The 24902-nt window shown below is 47.7% G+C and overlaps 1 protein-coding gene across 1 annotated transcript in view; it reads right to left on the minus strand.

Annotated features, from left to right (window-relative positions):
* Positions 1-24902, minus strand: part of LGI1 (leucine rich glioma inactivated 1) — a 421659-nt gene that overhangs the window by 88483 nt on the left and 308274 nt on the right. Inside the window, exon 5 of the mRNA XM_086922477.1 lies at positions 19611-19682. Coding sequence (XP_086778603.1) covers positions 19611-19682 — 72 coding nt within the window. The remainder of the gene's footprint in view (positions 1-19610; positions 19683-24902) is intronic.

Below are 24902 nucleotides of genomic sequence, written 5' to 3' on the forward strand. Positions count from 1 at the left end.
AGTTTGTGGATCTACGCAGATTCAGGAACTTTCCATCATAAGAATGTGAGGAAAGTGTGTTTTTGTTTGAGGTTTGCAAGTGATTCTGGGTAACAGAACCTGGTGCGAGCCACACGTGTCACCCCATCCTGTATTTCCCAGGTTATCTAGTCTTCAAAAGTGTATAGGTTTGCTAAGTTTCCCTAGGTGCCGGATAAGCTAGGGTTCAAAATCAACAGCTGGCCACATTGCAAACAAGCACTGAAAATTCAATAGATATCGTCTTTGATTAAGTTAAAAGCAAGTAAGGTAATTTAAGTTTATTATGCATAGTTAATTAAAACCAGTACAAAACATTTTACAGTAAAACATTTTTTTAAATTAAGTAAAAGAGTTTGGTCCTAATAATCGTTGTTTTTATAATCCATGTAGTAAAGAGGCACAAAATGGTTATCTAGCAGTCTTTTCCCGGGGCAAGGGCAGCATAAGTCCTTGCGACCTAATGGCCATCTGCTTGTTGCCTGTGTGAATGGTCGCCAGTTATTGAGGTTTTGGCAGTCTTTGCTCTATCATTGCCAGGAACTTGACATATCTGCAGTTCAGTAAAAACCATGTGCTTTCCTAATGGTATTGTATAGCAAAGCAAATAGCTTTAACTTAATGAAAGGCGAGACCTAATGCATTTTTAATGCTTGTTTTTTTAACTTTTCTCTGTTTAGTGAGTTTAGTGTGCAGGGAAATAAAAGGTGAACCCCTGAGGCCTTGTTTGTGTTACTCTCCAGGCGACAGCGAGCAGCACCTAATGTTCTTATAAGTGCAAATATTCCGCAATGTGTTGGATGGTGCCAGATCCTGCGGCCACAGAAAGTTTGTCTCCAGACATGGTGGGAAAAAAGATGGCTTTTATTCAAAGCCAAGGACGTAGCTTCCAATAGTGCACCGGGTGCAGTGGCACCTGGACTGGGGGGGCAGAGGGTGCATTGAACCCTGATTATCAATATTTTTCACCGTTGAAACAGCTGCCAGGGGGGTCCATTCCTTCCTTGCACTAGGACCCACGACACACTGTGTACTACGCTATTTCTCAAAACTTTTTAAAAAACGGTGCCCTAAAATTGTCTGTTGTCTTGCACAAGTCACCTGGTGGCTGAACTTCCACAACAAAATTAACCTGACTGCCAAGCTGTCTTGTCCCATTTGTTTTCGTAAGTATTGTGTGCTACCTCAACTTTCACAGTGAAACATAATTAATTAGCAACAAAGCGTCACAGTCTTGTCAGAAATATGAACCTAAATAATGGGCTCGAGTTATGGATCTGGTAATAAGACACGTAGCGCGTAACCCGAACCAGCTCCGCATTTCAACTGACTGCACATTTTAGCTCAGTGGACGACGGAGGTGCCATAGCGGCCATATGCTACTCACCCGATGTGCTTCTTCCTGAGGGCCAGGGTCTCATTCTTGCTCATGAGCTCATACATGGCAGCACCTGTGACGCTGGGGGCTGCTAGTGAAGTTTGCTGAAGTACTCTCGCGGACGGAGAGAACCGGGCTGGGAAATGGTGGGGGTCGGGTAGCTGAGCTCGGCTCTTGTCAGGTGTCTGTCCGTCTCTGGGGACAGTCGCGTCCTCTGCCCTCACCCGTCTCTGCTGGAGTGCTTTTTCAACCCTCTCGTTCTCTCTTTACACACTACCCACTTTACAGAACCACTCAACTCACCCCAGTTATTGTACACTGCCATCACATGTCCATTCATTCACACATTTTCTTTTGTGCATTGTCTGGCCCATCTCGCCTTATGTAAGGTCAGCAGGTGAATATTGCACATGTACCCCTCTGGAACTGTGTTTACAGTTCAGCTTGCCTAGCCTCACTATAGGCATTGTTTGAGTGATGTGAAGCAGGGCGTTGTTTCCCCAATACGTGTAGGCCCTCGGTATTGCAAATACTTGAGGTGGAACAGTCAAATGCAAAGGAGCAATGGATGAAAATACTGTCCCAAAGCGATAACTGTCCCAAACGCGACACCCTGTTTTATTAGCTGCCTGCGACTTTTCAGTTTTGAAATTTTTCTGGCTGCAATTCATAAACCCATAATATTTCATTCACCACAAGCAACTCTTGGGTCGGAGATCACACAGTGCAACGGTCACAACAGGGACAGCCGAGGACTCAATCGACGGCAGCAAGCAGGCAGCCACGCGTGTTAACATGCACCGCATGTGCTCTCTTTAGGTTTAAGTATTTTTATTGAGACAACATAAAGAGACAGAACATTCATGGCATATACGAAATTAGGTCGCTGTGATTAGGGTTGCATACAAAGCATTGATTGTCCTCAAAGCATCTCAAGTCCAGACCCTTCCACAGCAACCCCTCAAGATATACAGTGCCATATTCAATGAACTGTCCCTCACCCCAAACACCCCCCTAAAACCCCCCCTCCCTACCCCCCCACCCCCCCTCCCTCGTCCAGTGCACAGGCCCGCCCCTTGCCCTCTGCCCCGATCTCCCTGGAATGAAAAAGGTTAAGTCAGCTGTTATTCAAGAAGGTGGCTCTTCAGGCGTCGTAAAGCCTTAAAAGGCGTAGGTATCTGGGGCAGGTGATTTCCCTAAATTCGGTGAGCAGCAGCGACCGGAATGGTTGCCATAGGTCGTCAAATTGCTCTATGCCCCCCGCCACTGTGAGCGATAGTTTCTCCATCCCTAATACATGCCATAGTCTATGAAGCCAACCCGTAACAGAAGGGAGTGCAGTAGTGCGGCAGTGTAGTAAGATGTTCTGTACCGCTGACCCCAATGCAATAGCTATCTGTCTGCCCCTACGGGATTTGAGGGGATACACCAACCCGTTCGGGAGGCCTAGCAGTATATATGTCGGAAAGCGCGGCAGCTCAGTGTCAAAATGGGAATCAATCTCATCTAGTACTTCCTTCCAATAGGATTCTAGGAGTGGACAGTCCCATAAGATATGTGTCAGCGTGCCCACCTGCCCGCATCCCCTCCAGCAAGCGCTATCCTTACTACGGTCCATCTCGTGAATTCTAACTGGGGTATAATACCAATAAGTGGAGACTTTAGTCAGAGTGTCGGTGAGACCAATGTGGTATGCTGAGTGCCGTGCACTGTATGAAATCTGTTCCCATTCTTTATGTGTCAATGTCCTGCCCAATTCTCTCTCCCATCGTTCCCTCCCTGGATTATAGAGGTGTGAGGCAGGCGGCTGTAGTAGTTTGTACAGGTCCGTGATCAATTTCACATCTGATGAGCGGGTCATGAGCCACCTCTCATAGGGGAAGAACTGCATATCTGCTGCGTCTCGCACCTGTGGGTGTAGAGCCCAGTGGCGGACCTGCATATAACGAAGCCTCTCGGTCTCTTGGAAGGAGTACTCCTGTCGGAGGCGCAGGAAGGGGATGACACCCTCTGAGTCGTATATATGGCACAGGGCCCGGCATCCGGCCGTTCTCCAGTGGGTGAAGGCCCCTCTTTCAGTGCCCGGGGTGAAGTCCGGGTTATCTACTATGGGCGTAAGGGGCGAGGGGAACGAAGTGAGATTGTAATTGATGTTTGTCGCATCCCATACCCGCAGGGGCACTCTAGTAACGAATGAGGTGTAGAGGTTCGTGGGTCGGTGGGCCCGGCGTAGGAACGGCACTTCCTGTAAAGGCAGGCCTGCCTGGTCTTGAAAGAGCCAGTGCTTATCTGATTCCCACCTGCTCCATTCTACCAGATAGCGTAATTGTGTGGCTTTAAATACTTTTGGAGATCCGGAATCCCGAGTCCTCCAGCCTCAGGGGTTAGCAGCGAGAGTGATCTCCTCATCCTCGGCCTCTTGCCCTGCCAGATAAAACGCGCAAGGTCAGTTTGCATCTGTTGGATCCACCCAACGGGCGGCTGGAGTGGTAGAGCTCGGAAGAGGTATAGAATCAGGGGCAGAACCGTCATTTTAACCGCAGCTATTCTGCCCAACCAGGAGATGGTGCTACGGTTCCATCGTCCCAGCTCCTCCCGAATCTTCTTGCCCAGAGCGGCATAGTAAGCTGTGACCATAGCCGGCAAGGTGGGGGCCAGCTGGATTCCCAGGTAAGGCACAGGATCTGATGACCAGAGCATGGGGAACATGCCCTGTAAGTGTGCCCTAGTGGCTGGGTCAAGGGACACGTCTAACGCCACTGATTTCCCCATGTTCATCTTAAAGCCTGCGACGGCTGCAAAGGAGTCTAATTCACCAATGCATGCTGGGAGGGCAGTCCGGGGTTCGTCCAACGATAATATTATATCGTCAGCGTAGAGGCTTATGGTGTGAGTGAAGCCTCCGAACCGTATCCCAGTCGCTGCCGGATTCATGCGTATCCGTTGGGCAAGGGGCTCCATACACAGGGCGAAGAGCAGTGGCGAGAGTGGACACCCCTGTCTAGTGCCTCTCTCGATGTCAAAGCTCTGTGAGCTGTATCTGTTCACCCGCACTACCGCAGTTGGAAGTTTGTAGCAATTGAGTACTAAGGAGCGAAATTTCTCTCCAATGCCTGCCTTCTGCAGGACCTTTTCTAAATAAGGCCAATGCACCCGGTCAAACGCCTTTTCGGCATCCACCGCCAACATCATCCTTTCCCCTGGGATCCGGGAGGCCTTCTCAATGAGGTGGACGATCCTTTTGGTGTGGTCCACCGTTTGCCTCCCAGGAACGAATCCTGCCTGGTCCGGTTCTATAAGGCCTGGCAGGTGGGGGGCCAGTCGGGCAGCGAGGATCCCCGTATATAGTTTAAGATCGACGTTTGGGAGAGATATCGGCCTGTAGGAGCCACAGAGCGTCCGGTCTTTCCCTGGCTTAGGGATGACTGTAAGAGAGGCCCGCAGGAGGTCAGGTGGGATGGCCCCCGGGGTCGCGAATGAGATGAATAGACGGGTGAGGATTGGAGCCACCAATGCACAGAATGTTTTATAAAATAGTGACGCATATCCGTCTGGACCTGGAGCCTTGCCGTGTTTAAGTTTGGCGATAGCGGAGATCACCTCCTCGATTCGAATATCACTATCTAGATGTTCGGCCTGCGAGGGTGCCAGGGATGGGAGGGTGACGGAGTCTAGGTACGCCGTCATTGCAGGTTCGTTCGGGGGGTCCCCTGCATAGAGATCAGCGTAATACCTTCGGAAGGTTTCAGCTTTTTGGGCATCTTCCGAGACCATTGTCCCGGTGGGGTCAGAGATCTCCTCCACCATTTGTTGCTGGCGTTGCACCCGAAGTCTATTTGCCAGTAGGCGACCACAGCGGTCCCCCCCAGTATAATAGGCATGACGCAATCGCAATGCTGCGTATTCCGCACGGTCCATATCTAGAGCCGCCAGGAGTTTCCTGGCTCCCTTGAGTTGCTTCCACACCCGGGGCACCCCTGTCCGGCGGTGTATTTGTTCGAGTTCGTGGACCCTTTGAGTGAGTTCCTCCCTTTTACTCTGCCTTTCCCTATTTTCAGCCGACGCAATGGCTATAAACTCTCCCCTAAGTACCGCTTTCAGGGCAGCCCATTGTGTCGCCAGTGTGGTTTGGGGGTTATCATTGTGGGACAGATACTCCTGAGTAACCTCTGTTATGCGTTTAACCACCTCTTTCCTGTGCAGCAGAGTGTCCCTAAGACGCCAAACCCTAGGGGGGCAAGTCACCCGTGGCAGGCTTAGTGTAGCGAGTACCGGTGCATGGTCTGATATGGAAATCACCCCCATTTCAGTTGTCGAGGCCAACGCCTTTACCTGGGTCGTCACCAAGAGGTGGTCCAGTCTCGCATACCTCTTATGCGCATGGGAGTAGCATGAGTACTCCCTGTCAGTTGGGTGCATACAACGCCAGAGGTCGTGGAGGTCCACTTCCGACAGTTGTGCTTTACATCCGGCTGAAAATTCCCCAGTCTGTGGGTTACGCTGCGCCGATCTATCAAGGGTCAAATCGAAAACCATATTAAAGTCGCCCCGATGATAATGTGTCTGTCCTGCGAGGCAGTAATATCCACCAACGCCGATCGTAAGAACTGCTCCTGTTGGTCGTTGGGGCTATACAGGGATCCAACCGTAAACGGGAGTCCCCCAATTTTGAATCTGTAGGCCAGCAATCTGCCTTTGTGCTCTGCATGTTTATGAAGGACCTCCCCCTTGAAATGTTGCGCCACTAGGATTGCCACCCCCGCGGTCTTAGCGTTGCTGGAGGAAAAGAATTGTGTCAGAAATTTATGGGAAAGCAGCCTATGGGAATCGCTAGGTAGCAGGTGGGTCTCTTGAAGAAGACAAATATCTGCTTGTGTGCTCTCCAATAAAGACAACACTGCCCTCCTCTTAACTGGGTTATTGAGGCCTCTGACTTTTAGAGTCACTATCTTAAGAGACATGGGAGGCATGTGAAGTGGTGAAAGTTAAGCAAAAAATACCTGCCTGAGCAGGGCAAAATGTATGTATGCCGTGAGCACGGCCGAGGCCTGCATAATGCACTGGACGAACCCTCCCCGTCCCCCCATTCCCCAACTCCCCTACCCTCAACCAAACTCCCCGACCCCCTCTCCCCGGCAAACAACCCGCACACCCCTCCGCTCCCACCCCTCCCGCCCTCAACAAGTTCCAGAACGGCATTGTCCCAGGCCGGTCCTCAAGGGGCAAGTCTGTGGTGAGTCACTAATGTGGACGTCCAGCCACTACACCCCCGCCCTCCACCCCCTTCCCCCAGAACCCCCAAACCTGCAATGCAAAATAAGCTGTGTTGATCTCCCCCCGGAGTCGACTTAGGCTGTCATAGCGACATCACTCGAGGCAGTGTGACCGGCCGTCTCTCGGAGCGCCCCGTCCATTCCGGCCTGAATGGTAGGCGAGTCTGGTCGAGCAGAAGAAGCAGAGGACCGGCGCTCAGAGACCCTCTGCCAGCCGTCCCTGGTGGTGTGCCTTCTGCGTGGTGTGTGCATTTCTTCGTCCGTCGCGGTGATACCCAGCACCTCGCAAGTGTCCTGGAGCGATCGGAACTGGTGTAGGACGCCATACCACCGGAAAATGAGACGTAAGGGGTGTCCCCAGGAATACTGTGTCTTATGGGCTCTCAGAAAGTCCGTTGCTATTTTAAATGTTCTGCGTTTTTGCAGCGTAATCGCTGATAAATCTTGGAAAAGTGCAACTGGATGCCCACGGAATTGGAGTGATTGTTGTTTCCTCGCTTCACGCAGGATTCGCTCTTTAAGTGGGAAGTTAGGTAGGAAGGACTGGATATCTGGCGGGGGCGCCGAGGACTGGCACGCTATGCCCACCCTATGCGCCCAGTCGATTCTGATAGGGAAGTCCTCCGGCTCACCTAGTATCTCCCTAAGCATGCTCTGCAAATATCCAGCAGTGTCCTCTCCTTCTTCCATGGAAGGTACCCCCCGGACTCGGATGTTATTCCGGCGGGACCGGTTCTCAAGGTCCTCCGTATGGGCCTGGAGGTCCAGCTGCTGCTCTCTCAGTCGCAGCACCTCCTGCTGTAGATGCCCGACCTCTTCATCCCTCGAATGTCCGGTTTCCTCCATGCTGGCCACCCTTTCACCTAGACTATCAACCTCTCTCCGCACCTCTCGGACTTCTCCGGCCACTCCCTGCTTTAGAGTCTGAAAATCATCCCGTAGAGAGCTGAAAAGAGATTCCAGGAAGGACCTAGTGACCGGTGGTTCTCCACCTCCTGCCTCTGGTGGGCTTTGCGAGGGGCCCGGTGAGTGTTGTCCTTTATCGATGACCCCTTGTTTAGCATCTCAGGTAATGTCCGTTCTCCTTTCTTCCCCCCCTTGTTGTCGGCCATTATAGAAGCAAAAGCTGCTGGGTGAGGTCTGTCGGTTCTTCGGCCCTTACTGATAGCCAACAGTTTGCTGGGGTCGCTGGCAGTCCGGAGAGACCTCCCTGTCCTCCACCGACGTTCAATCCGACCTCCTTGGTGGGCGCCGTGGGCTGTCCGTCCCCGTCTCAGGTCACAGGAGGGCTCGAGTACTGGCCCTGAGAGCGCAAACTCAGAACACACACTAATACAACACGCCCACTAAAGATAAGATAAGATAAGACAGAAGGAAAGCAGGAGAGCCAGTCCGGGTGGGCCGGACAAAAAATCCAAAAGGAGGCACCCCAGAAAGCTTATTTCCAATGGCAGCACACCGTTTACCATAATGATTCAGAAAAGGGGGGTGGTGATGAACAGAGTGTCTGAATTAAGCAGACCACTCTTACCCAGTCCAAAGATCAGGGCTTGGTCCATCACCGTTTTTTAGCTCACTGCACCATCCCAGCTCAGAACTTGGCTATATGCAAATTAGTCTGACCCTGGCCCAGTGCATCATGGGAACAGGGCAGACCAAACTACCAAGCCAATTCTTATACTGGGAAGGAAACAAGCTACTGGGGACCGGTTTCTGGCATTTCAGCCTTCTTCGGCCCGGCTTGCTTGAATCCTGATGGTGCAATGAGCAAGGGACTCACATCTGAGTATACCCTTCCACGCTTATGGTGGACAAAAATGATTCAGAAAAGGGGGGTGGTGATGAACAGAGTGTCTGAATTAAGCAGACCACTCTTACCCAGTCCAAAGATCAGGGCTTGATCCATCACCGTTTTTTAGCTCACTGCACCATCCCAGCTCAGAACTTGGCTATATGCAAATTAGTCTGACCCTGGCCAGTGCATCATGGGAACAGGGCAGACCAAACTACCAAGCCAATTCTTATACTGGGAAGGAAACAAGCTACCGGGGACCGGTTTCTGGCATTTCAGCCGTCTTTGGCCCGGCTTGCTTGAATCCTGATGGTGCAATGAGCAAGGGGCTCACATCTGAGTATACCCTTCCACGCTTATGGTGGACAAAAATGATTCAGAAAAGAGGGGTGGTGATGAACAGTGTCTGAATTAAGCAGACCACTCTTACCCAGTCCAAAGATCAGGGCTTGATCCATCATCGTTTTTTAGCTCACTGCACCATCCCAGCTCAGAACTTGGCTATATGCAAATTAGTCTGATCCTGGCCCAGTGCATCATGGGAACAGGGCAGACCAAACTACCAAGCCAATTCTTATACTGGGAAGGAAACAAGCTACCGGGGACCGGTTTCTGGCATTTCAGCCGTCTTCGGCCCGGCTTGCTTGAATCCTGATGGTGCAATGAGCAAGGGACTCACATCTGAGTATACCCTTCCACGCTTATGGTGGACAAAAATGATTCAGAAAAGGGGGGTGGTGATGAACAGAGTGTCTGAATTAAGCAGACCACTCTTACCCAGTCCAAAGATCAGGGCTTGATCCATCACCGTTTTTTAGCTCACTGCACCATCCCAGCTCAGAACTTGGCTATATGCAAATTAGTCTGACCCTGGCCCAGTGCATCATGGGAACAGGGCAGACCAAACTACCAAGCCAATTCATATACTGGGAAGGAAACAAGCTACCGGGGACCGGTTTCTGGCATTTCAGCCGTCTTCGGCCCGGCTTGCTTGAATCCTGATGGTGCAATGAGCAAGGGACTCACATCTGAGTATACCCTTCCACGCTTATGGTGGACAAAAATGATTCAGAAAAGGGGGGTGGTGATGAACAGAGTGTCTGAATTAAGCAGACCACTCTTACCCAGTCCAAAGATCAGGGCTTGATCCATCACCGTTTTTTAGCTCACTGCACCATCCCAGCTCAGAACTTGGCTATATGCAAATTAGTCTGACCCTGGCCCAGTGCATCATGGGAACAGGGCAGACCAAACTACCAAGCCAATTCTTATACTGGGAAGGAAACAAGCTACCGGGGACCGGTTTCTGGCATTTCAGCCGTCTTCGGCCCGGCTTGCTTGAATCCTGATGGTGCAATGAGCAAGGGACTCACATCTGAGTATACCCTTCCACGCTTATGGTGGACAAAAATGATTCAGAAAAGGGGGGTGGTGATCAATTGAGTGTCTGAATTAAGCAGACCACTCTTACCCAGTCCAAAGATCAGGGCTTGATCCATCACCGTTTTTTAGCTCACTGCACCATCCCAGCTCAGAACTTGGCTATATGCAAATTAGTCTGACCCTGGCCCAGTGCATCATGGGAACAGGGCAGACCAAACTACCAAGCCAATTCTTATACTGGGAAGGAAACAAGCTACCGGGGACCGGTTTCTGGCATTTCAGCCGTCTTCGGCCCGGCTTGTTTGAATCCTGATGGTGCAATGAGCAAGGGACTCACATCTGAGTATACCCTTCCACGCTTATGGTGGACAAAAATTGTTCAGAAAAGGGGGGTGGTGATGAACAGAGTGTCTGAATTAAGCAGACCACTCTTACCCAGTCCAAAGATCAGGGCTTGATTCATCACCGTTTTTTAGCTCACTGCACCATCCCAGCTCAGAACTTGGCTATATGCAAATTGGTCTGACCCTGGCCCAGTGCATCATGGGAACAGGGCAGACCAAACTACCAAGCCAATTCTTATACTGGGAAGGAAACAAGCTACCGGGGACCGGTTTCTGGCATTTCAGCCGTCTTCGGCCCGGCTTGCTTGAATCCTGATGGTGCAATGAGCAAGGGACTCACATCTGAGTATACCCTTCCACGCTTATGGTGGACAAAAATGATTCAGAAAAGGGGGGTGGTGATGAACAGAGTGTCTGAATTAAGCAGACCACTCTTACCCAGTCCAAAGATCAGGGCTTGATCCATCACCGTTTTTTAGCTCACTGCACCATCCCAGCTCAGAACTTGGCTATATGCAAATTAGTCTGACCCTGGCCCAGTGCATCATGGGAACAAGGCAGACCAAACTACCAAGCCAATTCTTATACTGGGAAGGAAACAAGCTACCGGGGACCGGTTTCTGGCATTTCAGCCGTCTTCGGCCCAGCTTGCTTGAATCCTGATGGTGCAATGAGCAAGGGACTCACATCTGAGTATACCCTTCCACGCTTATGGTGGACAAAAATGATTCAGAAAAGGGGGGTGGTGATGAACAGAGTGTCTGAATTAAGCAGACCACTCTTACCCAGTCCAAAGATCAGGGCTTGATCCATCACCGTTTTTTAGCTCACTGCACCATCCCAGCTCAGAACTTGGCTATATGCAAATTAGTCTGACCCTGGCCCAGTGCATCATGGGAACAGGGCAGACCAAACTACCAAGCCAATTCTTATACTGGGAAGGAAACAAGCTACCGGGGACCGGTTTCTGGCATTTCAGCCGTCTTCGGCCCGGCTTGCTTGAATCCTGATGGTGCAATGAGCAAGGGACTCACATCTGAGTATACCCTTCCACGCTTATGGTGGACAAAAATGATTCAGAAAAGGGGGGTGGTGATGAACAGAGTGTCTGAATTAAGCAGACCACTCTTACCCAGTCCAAAGATCAGGGCTTGATCCATCACCGTTTTTTAGCTCACTGCACCATCCCAGCTCAGAACTTGGCTATATGCAAATTAGTCTGACCCTGGCCCAGTGCATCATGGGAACAGTGCAGACCAAACTACCAAGCCAATTCTTATACTGGGAAGGAGACAAGCTACCGGGGACCGGTTTCTGGCATTTCAGCCATCTTCGGCCCGACTTGCTTGAATCCTGATGGTGCAATGAGCAAGGGACTCACATTTGAGTATACCCTTCCACGCTTATGGTGGACAAAAATGATTCAGAAAAGGGGGGTGGTGATGAACAGAGTGTCTGAATTAAGCTGACCACTCTTACCCAGTCCAAAGATCAGGGCTTGATCCATCACCGTTTTTTAGCTCACTGCACCATCCCAGCTCAGAACTTGGCTATATGCAAATTAGTCTGACCCTGGCCCAGTGCATCATGGGAACAGGGCAGACCAAACTACCAAGCCAATTCTTATACTGGGAAGGAAACAAGCTAACGGGGAACGGTTTCTGGCATTTCAGCCGTCTTCGGCCCGGCTTGCTTGAATCCTGATGGTGCAATGAGCAAGGGACTCACATCTGAGTATACCCTTCCACGCTTATGGTGGACAAAAATGATTCAGAAAAGGGGGGTGGTGATGAACAGAGTGTCTGAATTAAGCAGACCACTCTTACCCAGTCCAAAGATCAGGGCTTGATCCATCACCGTTTTTTAGCTCACTGCACCATCCCAGCTCAGAACTTGGCTATATGCAAATTAGTCTGACCCTGGACCAGTGCATCATGGGAACAGGGCAGACCAAACTACCAAGCCAATTCTTATACTGGGAAGGAAACAAGCTACTGGGGACCGGTTTCTGGCATTTCAGCCATCTTCGGCCCGGCTTGCTTGAATCCTGATGGTGCAATGAGCAAGGGACTCACATTTGAGTATACCCTTCCACGCTTATGGTGGACAAAAATGATTCAGAAAAGGGGGGTGGTGATGAACAGAGTGTCTGAATTAAGCTGACCACTCTTACCCAGTCCAAAGATCAGGGCTTGATCCATCACCGTTTTTTAGCTCACTGCACCATCCCAGCTCAGAACTTGGCTATATGCAAATTAGTCTGACCCTGGCCCAGTGCATCATGGGAACAGGGCAGACCAAACTACCAAGCCAATTCTTATACTGGGAAGGAAACAAGCTAACGGGGAACGGTTTCTGGCATTTCAGCCGTCTTCGGCCCGGCTTGCTTGAATCCTGATGGTGCAATGAGCAAGGGACTCACATCTGAGTATACCCTTCCACGCTTATGGTGGACAAAAATGATTCAGAAAAGGGGGGTGGTGATGAACAGAGTGTCTGAATTAAGCAGACCACTCTTACCCAGTCCAAAGATCAGGGCTTGATCCATCACCGTTTTTTAGCTCACTGCACCATCCCAGCTCAGAACTTGGCTATATGCAAATTAGTCTGACCCTGGCCCAGTGCATCATGGGAACAGGGCAGACCAAACTACCAAGCCAATTCTTATACTGGGAAGGAAACAAGCTACCGGGGACCGGTTTCTGGCATTTCAGCCGTCTTCGGCCCGGCTTGCTTGAATCCTGATGGTGCAATGAGCAAGGGACTCACATCTGAGTATACCCTTCCACGCTTATGGTGGACAAAAATGATTCAGAAAAGGGGGGTGGTGATGAACAGAGTGTCTGAATTAAGCAGACCACTCTTACCCAGTCCAAAGATCAGGGCTTGATCCATCACCATTTTTTGGCTCACTGCACCATCCCAGCTCAGAACTTGGCTATATGCAAATTAGTCTGACCCTGGCCCAGTGCATCATGGGAACAGGGCAGACCAAACTACCAAGCCAATTCTTATACTGGGAAGGAAACAAGCTACCGGGGACCGGTTTCTGGCATTTCAGCCGTCTTCGGCCCGGCTTGCTTGAATCCTGATGGTGCAATGAGCAAGGGACTCACATCTGAGTATACCCTTCCACGCTTATGGTGGACAAAAATGATTCAGAAAAGGGGGTGGTGATGAACAGAGTGTCTGAATTAAGCAGACCACTCTTACCCAGTCCAAAGATCAGGGCTTGATCCATCACCGTTTTTTAGCTCACTGCACCATCCCAGCTCAGAACTTGGCTATATGCAAATTAGTCTGACCCTGGCCCAGTGCATCATGGGAACAGGGCAGACTAAACTACCAAGCCAATTCTTCACCAGAAAGGCAGGGTATACTCAGACATGAGTCCCATTCTCACTGCACCATCAGGATTCAAGCAAGCCGGGCCGAAGACGGCTGAAATGCCAGAAACCGGTCCCCGGTAGCTTGTCTCCTTTCTGGTGAAGAATTGGCTTGGTAGTTTAGTCTGCCCTGTTCCCATGATGTACTGGGCCAGGGACAGACTGATTTGCATATAGCCAGGTTCTGAGCTGGGATGGTGCAGTGAGATAAATAACGGTGATGGATCAAGCCCTGATCTTTGGACTGGGTAAGAGTGGTCTGCTTAATTCAGACACTCTGTTCATCACCACCCCCTTTTCTGAATCGTTTTTGGCCACTATAGGTGTGGCAGGGTATACTCAGAAATGAGTCCCATTCTCACTGCACCATCAGGATTCAAGCAAGCCGGGCCGAAGACGGCTGAAATGCCAGAAACCGGTCCCCGGTAGCTTGTCTCCTTTCTGGTGAAGAATTGGCTTGGTAGTTTAGTCTGCCCTGTTCCCATGATGTACTGGGCCAGGGACAGACTGATTTGCATATAGCCAGGTTCTGAGCTGGGATGGTGCAGTGAGATAAATAACGGTGATGGATCAAGCCCTGATCTTTGGACTGGGTAAGAGTGGTCTGCTTAATTCAGACACTCTGTTCATCACCACCCCCTTTTCTGAATCGTTTTTGGCCACGATAGGTGTGGCAGGGTATACTCAGACATGAGTCCCATTCTCACTGCACCATCAGGATTCAAGCAAGCCGGGCCGAAGACGGCTGAAATGCCAGAAACCGGTCCCCGGTAGCTTGTCTCCTTTCTGGTGAAGAATTGGCTTGGTAGTTTAGTCTGCCCTGTTCCCATGATGTACTGGGCCAGGGACAGACTGATTTGCATATAGCCAGGTTCTGAGCTGGGATGGTGCAGTGAGATAAATAACGGTGATGGATCAAGCCCTGATCTTTGGACTGGGTAAGAGTGGTCTGCTTAATTCAGACACTCTGTTCATCACCACCCCCTTTTCTGAATCGTTTTTGGCCACTATAGTTGTGGCAGGGTATACTCAGACATGAGTCCCATTCTCACTGCACCATCAGGATTCAAGCAAGCCGGGCCGAAGACGGCTGAAATGCCAGAAACCGGTCCCCGGTAGCTTGTCTCCTTTCTGGTGAAGAATTGGCTTGGTAGTTTAGTCTGCCCTGTTCCCATGATGTACTGGGCCAGGGACAGACTGATTTGCATATAGCCAGTTTCTGAGCTGGGATGGTGCAGTGAGATAAATAACGGTGATGGATCAAGCCCTGATCTTTGGACTGGGTAAGAGTGGTCTGCTTAATTCAGACACTCTGTTCATCACCACCCCCTTTTCTGAATCGTTTTTGGCCACTATAGGTGTGTCAGGGTATACTCAGACATGAGTCCCATTCTCACTACACCATCAGGATTCAAGCAAGCCGGGCCGAAGACGGCTGAAATGCCAGAAACCGGTCCCCGGTAGCTTGTCTCCTTTCTGGTGAAGAATTGGCTTGGTAGTTTAGTCTGCCCTGTTCCCATGATGTACTGGGCCAGGGACAGACTGATTTGCATATAGCCAGGTTCTGAGCTGGGATGGTGCAGTGAGATAAATAACGGTGATGGATCAAGCCCTGATCTTTGGACTGGGTAAGAGTGGTCTGCTTAATTCAGACACTCTGTTCATCACCACCCCCTTTTCTGAATCGTTTTTGGCCACTATAGGTGTGGCAGGGTATACTCAGACATGAGTCCCATTCTCACTGCACCATCAGGATTCAAGCAAGCCGGGCCGAAGACGGCTGAAATGCCAGAAACCGGTCCCCGGTAGCTTGTCTCCTTTCTGGTGAAGAATTGGCTTGGTAGTTTAGTCTGCCCTGTTCCCATGATGTACCGGGCCAGGGACAGACTGATTTGCATATAGCCAGGTTCTGAGCTGGGATGGTGCAGTGAGATAAATAACGGTGATGGATCAAGCCCTGATCTTTGGACTGGGTAAGAGTGGTCTGCTTAATTCAGACACTCTTTTCATCACCACCCCCTTTTCTGAATCGTTTTTGGCCACTATAGGTGTGGCAGGGTATACTCAGACATGAGTCCCATTCTGACTGCACCATCAGGATTCAAGCAAGCCGGGCCGAAGACGGCTGAAATGCCAGAAACCGGTCCCCGGTAGCTTGTCTCCTTTCTGGTGAAGAATTGGCTTGGTAGTTTAGTCTGCCCTGTTCCCATGATGTACTGGGCCAGGGACAGACTGATTTGCATATAGCCAGGTTCTGAGCTGGGATGGTGCAGTGAAATAAATAACGGTGATGGATCAAGCCCTGATCTTTGGACTGGGTAAGAGTGGTCTGCTTAATTCAGACACTCTGTTCATCACCACCCCCTTTTCTCACCGTTTACCATAAACAGTGACGCAAGCCAATGAAAATAAGGGGCGGGCTTCAAGCCCTTTTCTCAAACTCAGTTTCAGGGTCAGTTTTCACTGGAAAAATGTGATGTGTCCACATTGTGCTTTGAGCCGTTTCCGGTCACGGGCAATAGACCTACCCACACAAGTGAGGTATTATTTTTATCGGGCAACTTTGGGGGGGTGGGTTCAGGGGCAGCTCCTCCATGTGGGCAGAGGAGCGTTGGCCCACTGCTTTCTCGCAGTGCGAGAAGCAGAAACATAAAAAGGTATTTTAAACTCCATTTTATGTTTCTGCTTCTCGCTCTGCGAGAAAGCATAAGGCAGGATTTGATTGGGGGCGGGCCGGTTGGCATTCCTGCTCCACGCAGGCGAGGAGTGGCTTGCCCACTGTTGTGGGCGCTGACTGTTTGGTCCGCCCCAGGGCCGACCAAACCAGTCATGCACACTCTATGTATACTCTATGTAGCCTGCATGCTGGCTATATAGAGAAAATGGCCTTCCCATGGACGCCTGTGGGGTCTGCATTCTAGCCAATCACAACACTGCCATTGCGGCATTGTGATTGGCTTAGGGGAGGAGAGGGAGGCTGCCTGCTTCCTGTAAGGTGCAGAGAGAGGAGAAGCAATGTGACGAGGGACTGGAGGAAAGTTTAAATCTTTTTTATTTTTTTTCGTGGAACCAAACCCTCCCCATTCGACCCCCTGCCAGTGCATACCCCCACCCACGAGACATGCCAGCCACGACTGGGTGGGTAGAAGTTTGTGTATCCACGCAGACTCCAGAACTTTCCATCACAGAAAAGTTTGAGGTTTACAAGGGATTCAGGGTACCACAGCCTGGTGAGAGAAACACAAGTCACCCCATCCCCGATTCCCCAGGATGTCTCCTTTCTTAAAATATACAGGTGCGCTAGGTTGTTCCATGTGCCGGCAGAGCTAGGGTCCAAAATCTACAGCTAGGCACATTGTGAAAAAAAGGGTCAGTTTTCACTAGAAAAAGTTGATTTGTCCATGTTGTGTTTAGGGCCGTTTCCTTTCTCAGGCGCTAGGCCTCCCCACACAAGTGAGGTACCATTTGTATGGGGGACTTAGGGGAACATAGAATTGTAGAACAACTGTTATTACCTATTGGCTTTCTGTGCATTTCTGCCTTCCAAATGTAAGACAATGTGTAAAAAAGAAGCCACTACGATAAATGTGCTAACTACTGATTAGGAAAAACATAGGTGTCCTTGATACCTATTTTTCACTCTTTATATTTTACCAAATTAATTGCTATATACCCAGAACACAATGAAACCCCATTGCAAGGCGCAGTTCAGTTACTGGCTCTGGGTACCTCAGGTTCTTGGTGGACCTACAAGTCCTATATCACCACAACCAGAAGGGTCCAGCGGACGTAACACTATATTGCTTTCAAAAATCTGCCATAAAAGAAGTTACAGGTGAAAACTTTGGCACAAATGGCTCTTTTTTTCACCCCAACTTCAATATTTTTTTAATTCAACTGTTAGTTTCTATGGGAAAATCTTGAAGATCTACACAAATGATCCCTTGCTGAATTCTGAATGTTGTCTACTTTTCTGAAATGTACAACTTTCTGGGTTCTAGTAATGCTTTCATACCCATTTCTGCCACTAACTGGAAGAAGGTTGACAGCACAAAAAATAGTACCAATAGGCTCTGTCCCAGTAAAATGCCAAAACTGTGCATAACATTTTGGTTTTCTGACAAAAGTCTGCCTACATAGCACTGGGAGGGACACTGAACCAGTGGTGTACCCACCTTGATGGATGTGTGACTACAGGGGGTCGCCCTCATTCAAGCGCCTGTTCAAGCAGATTCCGCAGTGAAACTCGATCCAATGTGAAGTGTGATTACAGGACCTGTGTATTCTTACAAATAACAGGTGCAGTAATCAAATATACAGATTAAGGTATATTAGAAAGGGAGTAAGACAAGGGATCTAATAGTCCAGGAGAAAGGCAGGAGCGACACGATATCCGTCTGAAACTTGTCGACTTCTTTTCAGAACGGAAGGGTGAATGGTGGATAATTTACTCACTTCACCACCATCCTTTGGTAGCGAGATACTGCTTGGCCCTAACAGGGGAATCCATGAATGAAATAGATTTTTGGATATCCCTTAGTTAGTTTTAACTCATTGTCTGCACTTGCTTTTCTTTAGATCCTGTTTTATTTATGTTTGTATTGTCTTCCCCAACCCATTGCTCCACCTCTAGCGTTGGTCTGCGCAGAGGTTCTGTAGCAGCCCTATGATGAAGCATGGTACAAAATGCTGTGGGTGAGGGCAGTTTTTTCAAAACATTGCACTTTGCTATTGTTTATTTTCCTCATAAAGAGCGATCTATATGTCCTTACTTCCTAGCGGGTGATTAAAAGTCTGCCTGTCCCTGAAAGCAGCGAAGATGGTGATTTAAGCACCACAAACCCTTTGTTGATACCATATGCAGCACATTTTCCCCATTTAAAAGAAAAAAAGTAAAATCCTGTATTTTGGCTAATTTCTGGGTCCCCTCCATGGGAATCCACAATCCCGGGGTACCTTTAAAAATGGACGCAAATTTGCCATGGATATCTTATGTGGACAAACATTTGCAGGGGTCTAAGTGTGATCTACCCTAATTAGCCCAAAAAATTACTTAGCACAGAGGGAAAAAGCAATATGGTTAAACAAGGGCGACAGGTTGTTGCCTAGCAGCATAAGCTCAATTTTTCATCCATTCAATTTAAAGCAGGAGCTGTTCATCCAATCTGCAACTTTTTCTAGGCAAGCACCTAGTTCCAAGGAGGGAGCATTCTGGCTTTGGATGAGGGAAAAGACCAGCTGAGTGTCTCCAGAGTATACCACAGCAGCGGCCCGTGCAAGTAAGAGCGGTGGGGCCAGGTGGGGGGAATTTCGACATACGACGCTGAGGGAAATTTTATTATTTATTAAATTTCCCCTAATTTTTCCTTGTGGTCGTCTGTCGAATCCCCAACCAAACCCGGCTGCACCGCCCCATCGCTCTTACGTGCATAGGCAGCACCATGTCAGACACTATTGATATCCCAAATGGATGAACGATCTCAGCAAGTGGCCGCTTGTAAACATTAAATAGAGTAGGGCTCGAGTGTGAACCATGAGGTACTCCCCATTCTAAGGGGAGAATCTCTGACGTACAAGCTCCGTCAAAGACCTGGAAGGGCCTGCTTTCAAGGAAGGACTACAGCCAAGAAAAGGATAGTCCTGAAGTACCTGCTTTCCGCAATCTTTCGTGTTATGGCCGACTGTATCGAATGCTGAACTAAGATTTAAAAAGATTATGGCTGTGGAGTCGCCTTTGTCCAGCATTTTTTTTGCTTCTTCTACTACCCCCAAAAGAGCAGTCTCAGTGCAATGGCAGGGTTGAAAACCGGTCTGTGTGGGGTGCAAAATATTGTAGTTTTCTAAATATTCTGATAGCATCGGGTTAACATGTTTTTCTACGCTTGAAGTGAAATCCACTGTGGAATTTAAAGAATAATAGCAAATACAGTGGCAATGTATCTAATTTCACCACACCATATATTCTTTATCGCTAACGAGTTAGTCATCATTTATTTAGGCTCTGCATTTAAATATTACAAATCGCTGACTTCTTACACGTTTGTTAAAGAATCCAGGCCTTTGAAAACATCTCTTGGAAGTGTTTGAAGATTATTATTCGCCAAGCTCCTAGAACAAAAATAGATAATATAAGTGAGATATTAATTTACCAAGAATGTATCAATTCAAAAATATTGCATTTTATTCACAGATAATATTTTGTTTTGTTTGATATGCACATTATTCATCAAACATGTAACACTTTATCTTATGTCAACAGAAATGGAGTTGTTACATTGACCATATTATTTTTCAAATTCCATACATATTTTACCATTCCAGTTTATGGCAATCCTGCAAATTGTCAGTTTGAGCTGCTCTGCTAAAATCCAGTACAATCTAAAAAATTAGTATTTTAATGGCAAGGACTCTCGAAGTAGAGGCCAGAGAGAATTCCTGTGGCTTAGTCTGCGTTCGTTAGCATCGTTGCCTCTAATAAAGGAATTACAATATCTTTGATATCATATAAGAAGCAGCATTGTGCTTTTTCTTTTAAAACATTTGGTAAATTAATCCTAAACCTCTAATGTAAGTATACTCTTAAATATATCTTGTTCTGCACCAAAATGTTTCTGAAATAGATTCAAATGACATGTTATTTTGTGAAGATGTGCCAACCGTTTATTATTTCTCCGTTATACTCGTTCCAGGGCGTCATCAGTCATGTCATTTGCTAAAAAACAGCTGCAACTTAAGTGACCTCAAGCACCCTTTGACTTCCAAAATTACATGGAGGAAGTGGACACTGACCCAATGACATTACTAAAAGAGAAGGCATATGACCTTGCACAATGATGGTATCACTCATCTAATCTCCGTACAATAATTATAAGATTAATAAAATTGTTACATAAACATACAAATAGTTATTTACATTTTTTACACTGGTTCTGCCAGACATGATATTACAAGGGCAGCAATCCCATATCCATGTAAAATTGTTTTAATCAACATTATGGGGGAGATTTACTAAGATTTTGTGCTGTGTTTGCGTCACAAAAGTGAAGCAAATCGGAGAAAAATATTGTTCTCCATATTTACTTTCCAGTGCTTTAGCACTGGAAATACAGAAAAGTAATGTGAAGCAGCGCACAGTGCTGCTTTGCATTACTTTGCCCCATGGGGTGTACCAAGGGTGGAGCATGGACATTTCCATGCAAACACCCAAGTAGTTTGGTTTTAGCGAGAGAAAAATGTGCCCTTTTCAAGTAGGCCCACAGAAGGAGAAATTATTTCATTTCTCCTTCTGCTTCCGGGGAAACAACCTTTACAACCAACTTTTACAACGCACTACCATTACAACAAAACTTTTACAACGCAACATCCATGACATCGCATGCCATTATAACGCAACCATTACAACGCATGACACTACAACGCATACCATTACAACGCATGTCATTAAAACACAGTCATTACAATGCATACCATTACAACACATACCATCACAACGCATAGTACCCTTACACTATCCAACACTTACCCTACTGTTGCACCCCCATGGAGTTAGAATAGTAATTTTTACCCCTACACTATCCAATACTTACCATAGATGCAATGTAATGGTATGTGTTGTAATGGTATGCGTTGTAAAGGTAGTAAGTGTTGTAATGGAATGCGTTGTAAAGGTAGTTTTTAAAAATTTGTTGTAATGGCATGCGCTGTAATGGAATGCGTTGTAATGGATGTTGTGTTGTAAAAAATGCGTTTTAAAGGTATGCGTTGTAAAAGTATGCGTTATAACGCCATACATTCTTTTTCCGACTTTGCATACGTATTGCACTGTGAGGCACGCAAAGTGGGAACAACTTTGAATTGTGTCTGGGCATCATATTTTATACAAAACCCATGCTAGACTAATGCACACACCGTAGCCCTATGGGGCAAAGGAGTATGCATGGCGCATGCCAGCTGTAACCAACGCAGTCGCAAGGGAAAGGGAAAGAGAGAGAGCAATCTCCCCCCTCGTGTGTTTCACGAAGCCAGCATCCTGATGTAATAAATAAAAAGGCGCACATAAGCAGTGAGTAATGGATTTTCACAATACTGATATCCCACTGGCAGGTTCTTCATGGACTGTCTTAAGATGAATCTTCCAGCCTTCCTGGCAACCACAAAGTGGTGAAGGAAGTAGCTATAATTGAGTGACTAAAGGACTGAACTACATACACTCCATTGTCAGTCCAGTTCTCTCAAGCCTGTGGATCTCACCAGCAGCTAGGCATTCATTGTGCCAGATATTGGTATATTCCCTGGAACCACAGACGCCACATACTACTGTTAGCTCATTGAATTGACCGGCACCTCCCTTTCACGTTTTGACTTTCAGGAATAGTAAGGTCGAAGTCTCAAATGTTATTCATGGAGTAAGAAATGAGATTGAATGTCAAGTTTCAGTGACCACATATATCACTTACAATATATAGAATGTCCAGGCAGTGTTATTTCTTTTATAAAAAGTGATGAGGCTTTACTTATGACAAAAAGATGCATAGTATCTAATGGATTAAAATTGCATTAATCATAATTTTGGTCAGGTTCTGCCAATACTCTGAATCAAGTTTGTGCCCAATGAAGACGGTCACAGTGGTCGCAGAGATACCATTTTCAGAGTAGATTTCTAGCCATGCATGGGTTCTAAGTAAGTATAAGGCGTGCACCTCATGTTTACTCAGCTTCAAAGAGATTGGGAAATTAACACAGTTTATTTGACTAGCTGCAGACATGGTTCTGCATCTCCGGCACCAGTTGTGTTCATTTTGGGGAGCCATAGACTCTTCTGGGCATGTTTGCATATAAAATCTGAAGTTCTTGGTGTAGAGTCAGTGGCTTGAAGGACTCATATCTCGAGTTACTGGCTCATGATGCAGATGGGGATGGTTATACAGAGGTTTATGAGGTCCACAATGCACCAGTAAGCACAACCTCAGGAGGAATGGTGACTCTGGCACACCAATACTACAGAGGCTCACAAGCCTTAAAAGACAAGTTGACACAGCATCAGAGAGAACACTGTGCTGTGGTACTTCTATGGAGTTCCATGGGCACTCATGCACAAGTCAGCCCCATAGAAGAGTAAACTGTCTGGCTCATCACTTTTTAGTTGCGACACAGATGTTAGGGACACTGAAAAGGGAAAGTGTGAGAACCCATGGTCAACACAATTGACTAGCAATTTCACAAGGTGCATCTACAGGTCCTGTGGCACACTTAATCCAGTCCTGTGTGCAAACCCCTGTTTTCACAAGGGACGGAATTACGAATCTGTTTTTATTTAATGCAGTCGGTAATTATCAAATGCGATAAATAATCCAACATTTGATAAATTTCTGCAACACAACCTGCCGAAATTTAACAGGAGAAATATGTATGGTATTTAGTGTACCATGCGGATTTTGGAGTGTTCAACTCCAAAATCTGCATATTATTCCCTCAAACTTGCAATAGGTGCTATTTATCACACCAGATAAATATCTAACTACAAAGTATCGTTATGCACCAAGGGCCAGATGTAGGTAATTCTGATTTACCTACTCTTAAATACCGAATCATACCGATTCGGTATTTAAGAGTAGGTAAATTGGAAGTAGGCAGATGTAGGTAATTTTTCTTTTTCAATTACCGATTCTGTAAGATTCGGTATTTACCGAATCGGTAAATACCGAATCGGTATTTTCCATTGATTCCTATGGGCCTTGAAGCCCATAGGAATCAATGGGAAATACTGAATCGGTATTTACCGATTCAGTAAATACCGAATCCTGGCAGGGGGAACGGGGTGTCACTTTGACACCCTGTAGCACCCCAATTGCAGGCTTGTGTGCCATGTGGCACACATACATGCCCTAAGGGCATGTCTGTGTGTCACATGGCATAGGTGTACATGCACAGATGTGCATGTACACTGGAATTCGGCATTTTACCACCCAATAGGATTGGGTGGTAAATTAAGAATTCCTAAGGGCCTGTGGCACTGCAAACTGTGCCACCTACATATGGATTTATAGAATCGGTATATTTATCGATTCGGAAAAATACTGAAGCGGTAAATTTACTGAATCGGTAAATATACCCATTCTGTAAATTCAGAGCCACCTACATGTCAAAAGCCAAATACCGGTCGGTAACGGCCGAAATCAGCCGTTACCGACCGGTATTGGGCGACCTACATCGGGCCCCAAGTGCGAAAAATAACACCTTTACTTAGAATCAGGGCCTTGGTGTCACAATAACGGTCAGGCTAGGCAGCAGAGAAAGGACTCCGGTTTTGACAGTCTCTGTAGCACAACATTTCTCACAGCAGTCCAATAGATAGCTGGACTCTAGGTTGGAGTATGACAGACTGTGTATGTGGAGCAATCCGTCTCTTTCTCTTCTTAAGGCTACAGTGGAACAAGGTCTTTCCCTTAGTCCTGTAGTATCTTTACCAAGCATTGAGAGACGGTGAATTACAATTCCACCGTGTCAATCTTTTTTCGCATAGGTTTACAGACGTTTTCCAAGTCAAAAGGTGAACTCTGATTCAGCTAAAAGCGCTAGCTGGCTTATATTCAGAAACAGTGGCAGCTGGGCCCCAGCTAACTGACCACTGAGAAATCTTTAACATTCTGAAGGGAGCAAATTATTCAACTGCCATTTTCTGTAGGCGGGCAGACTATAGAGCTGGTGGCGCCCGGTGCAATAATTCTTTGGGGCGTCACCCTCTGTGGCCTCCTCCTCAGATTCCCTCGCTACCACCCAGCAAAAGTACTCCTCATTTCTCCTAACAAGGCCAGACTGGGAGCCCAAAGCAGCCCTGGCAATTTTCGCGAACCAGCCCCTGGGGAAACACTGCCTGGCTCTGGGAGGTTGGAAACGGTTGCTTGCTGCTGTTGTTACTGGGGGCTTATATTGCAGCTCCGCAGCTGCAAAACATGCCCCCAATGTTCCAGCCTCTCGTAAAAATGCCTGATGCCCAGTACGGCCAATCCGGACTTGTCTACACAGCCCCTCTCTCAAATACATTTTATTTGTTTTGAAGGGCTGGTAAAGGCTAGATTTACTAATCCACTCAGCTATCCACAAAAAAATACAGATCTGTTCTATGTAGCAGCCATATTAACCCTTTGCACTACTTTATGGTGAGACAAAACTGGTACTAGACAAAGCTCCTATTATGACATTTTTATTGCTGCCTGAAAGTTGGACTCACAAGGAACTCTGCAGCAGGTGCTTTTAAACCATATATTATTGCTAAGCACATCACCCCCTGAGGTCAGTGCTCCCCCTCCAGGTCAGCGCCCAAAGTGG

This window comes from Lissotriton vulgaris, chromosome 5 (genome assembly GCF_964263255.1).
Source record: "Lissotriton vulgaris chromosome 5, aLisVul1.2, whole genome shotgun sequence".
Classification (NCBI taxonomy): domain Eukaryota; kingdom Metazoa; phylum Chordata; class Amphibia; order Caudata; family Salamandridae; genus Lissotriton; species Lissotriton vulgaris.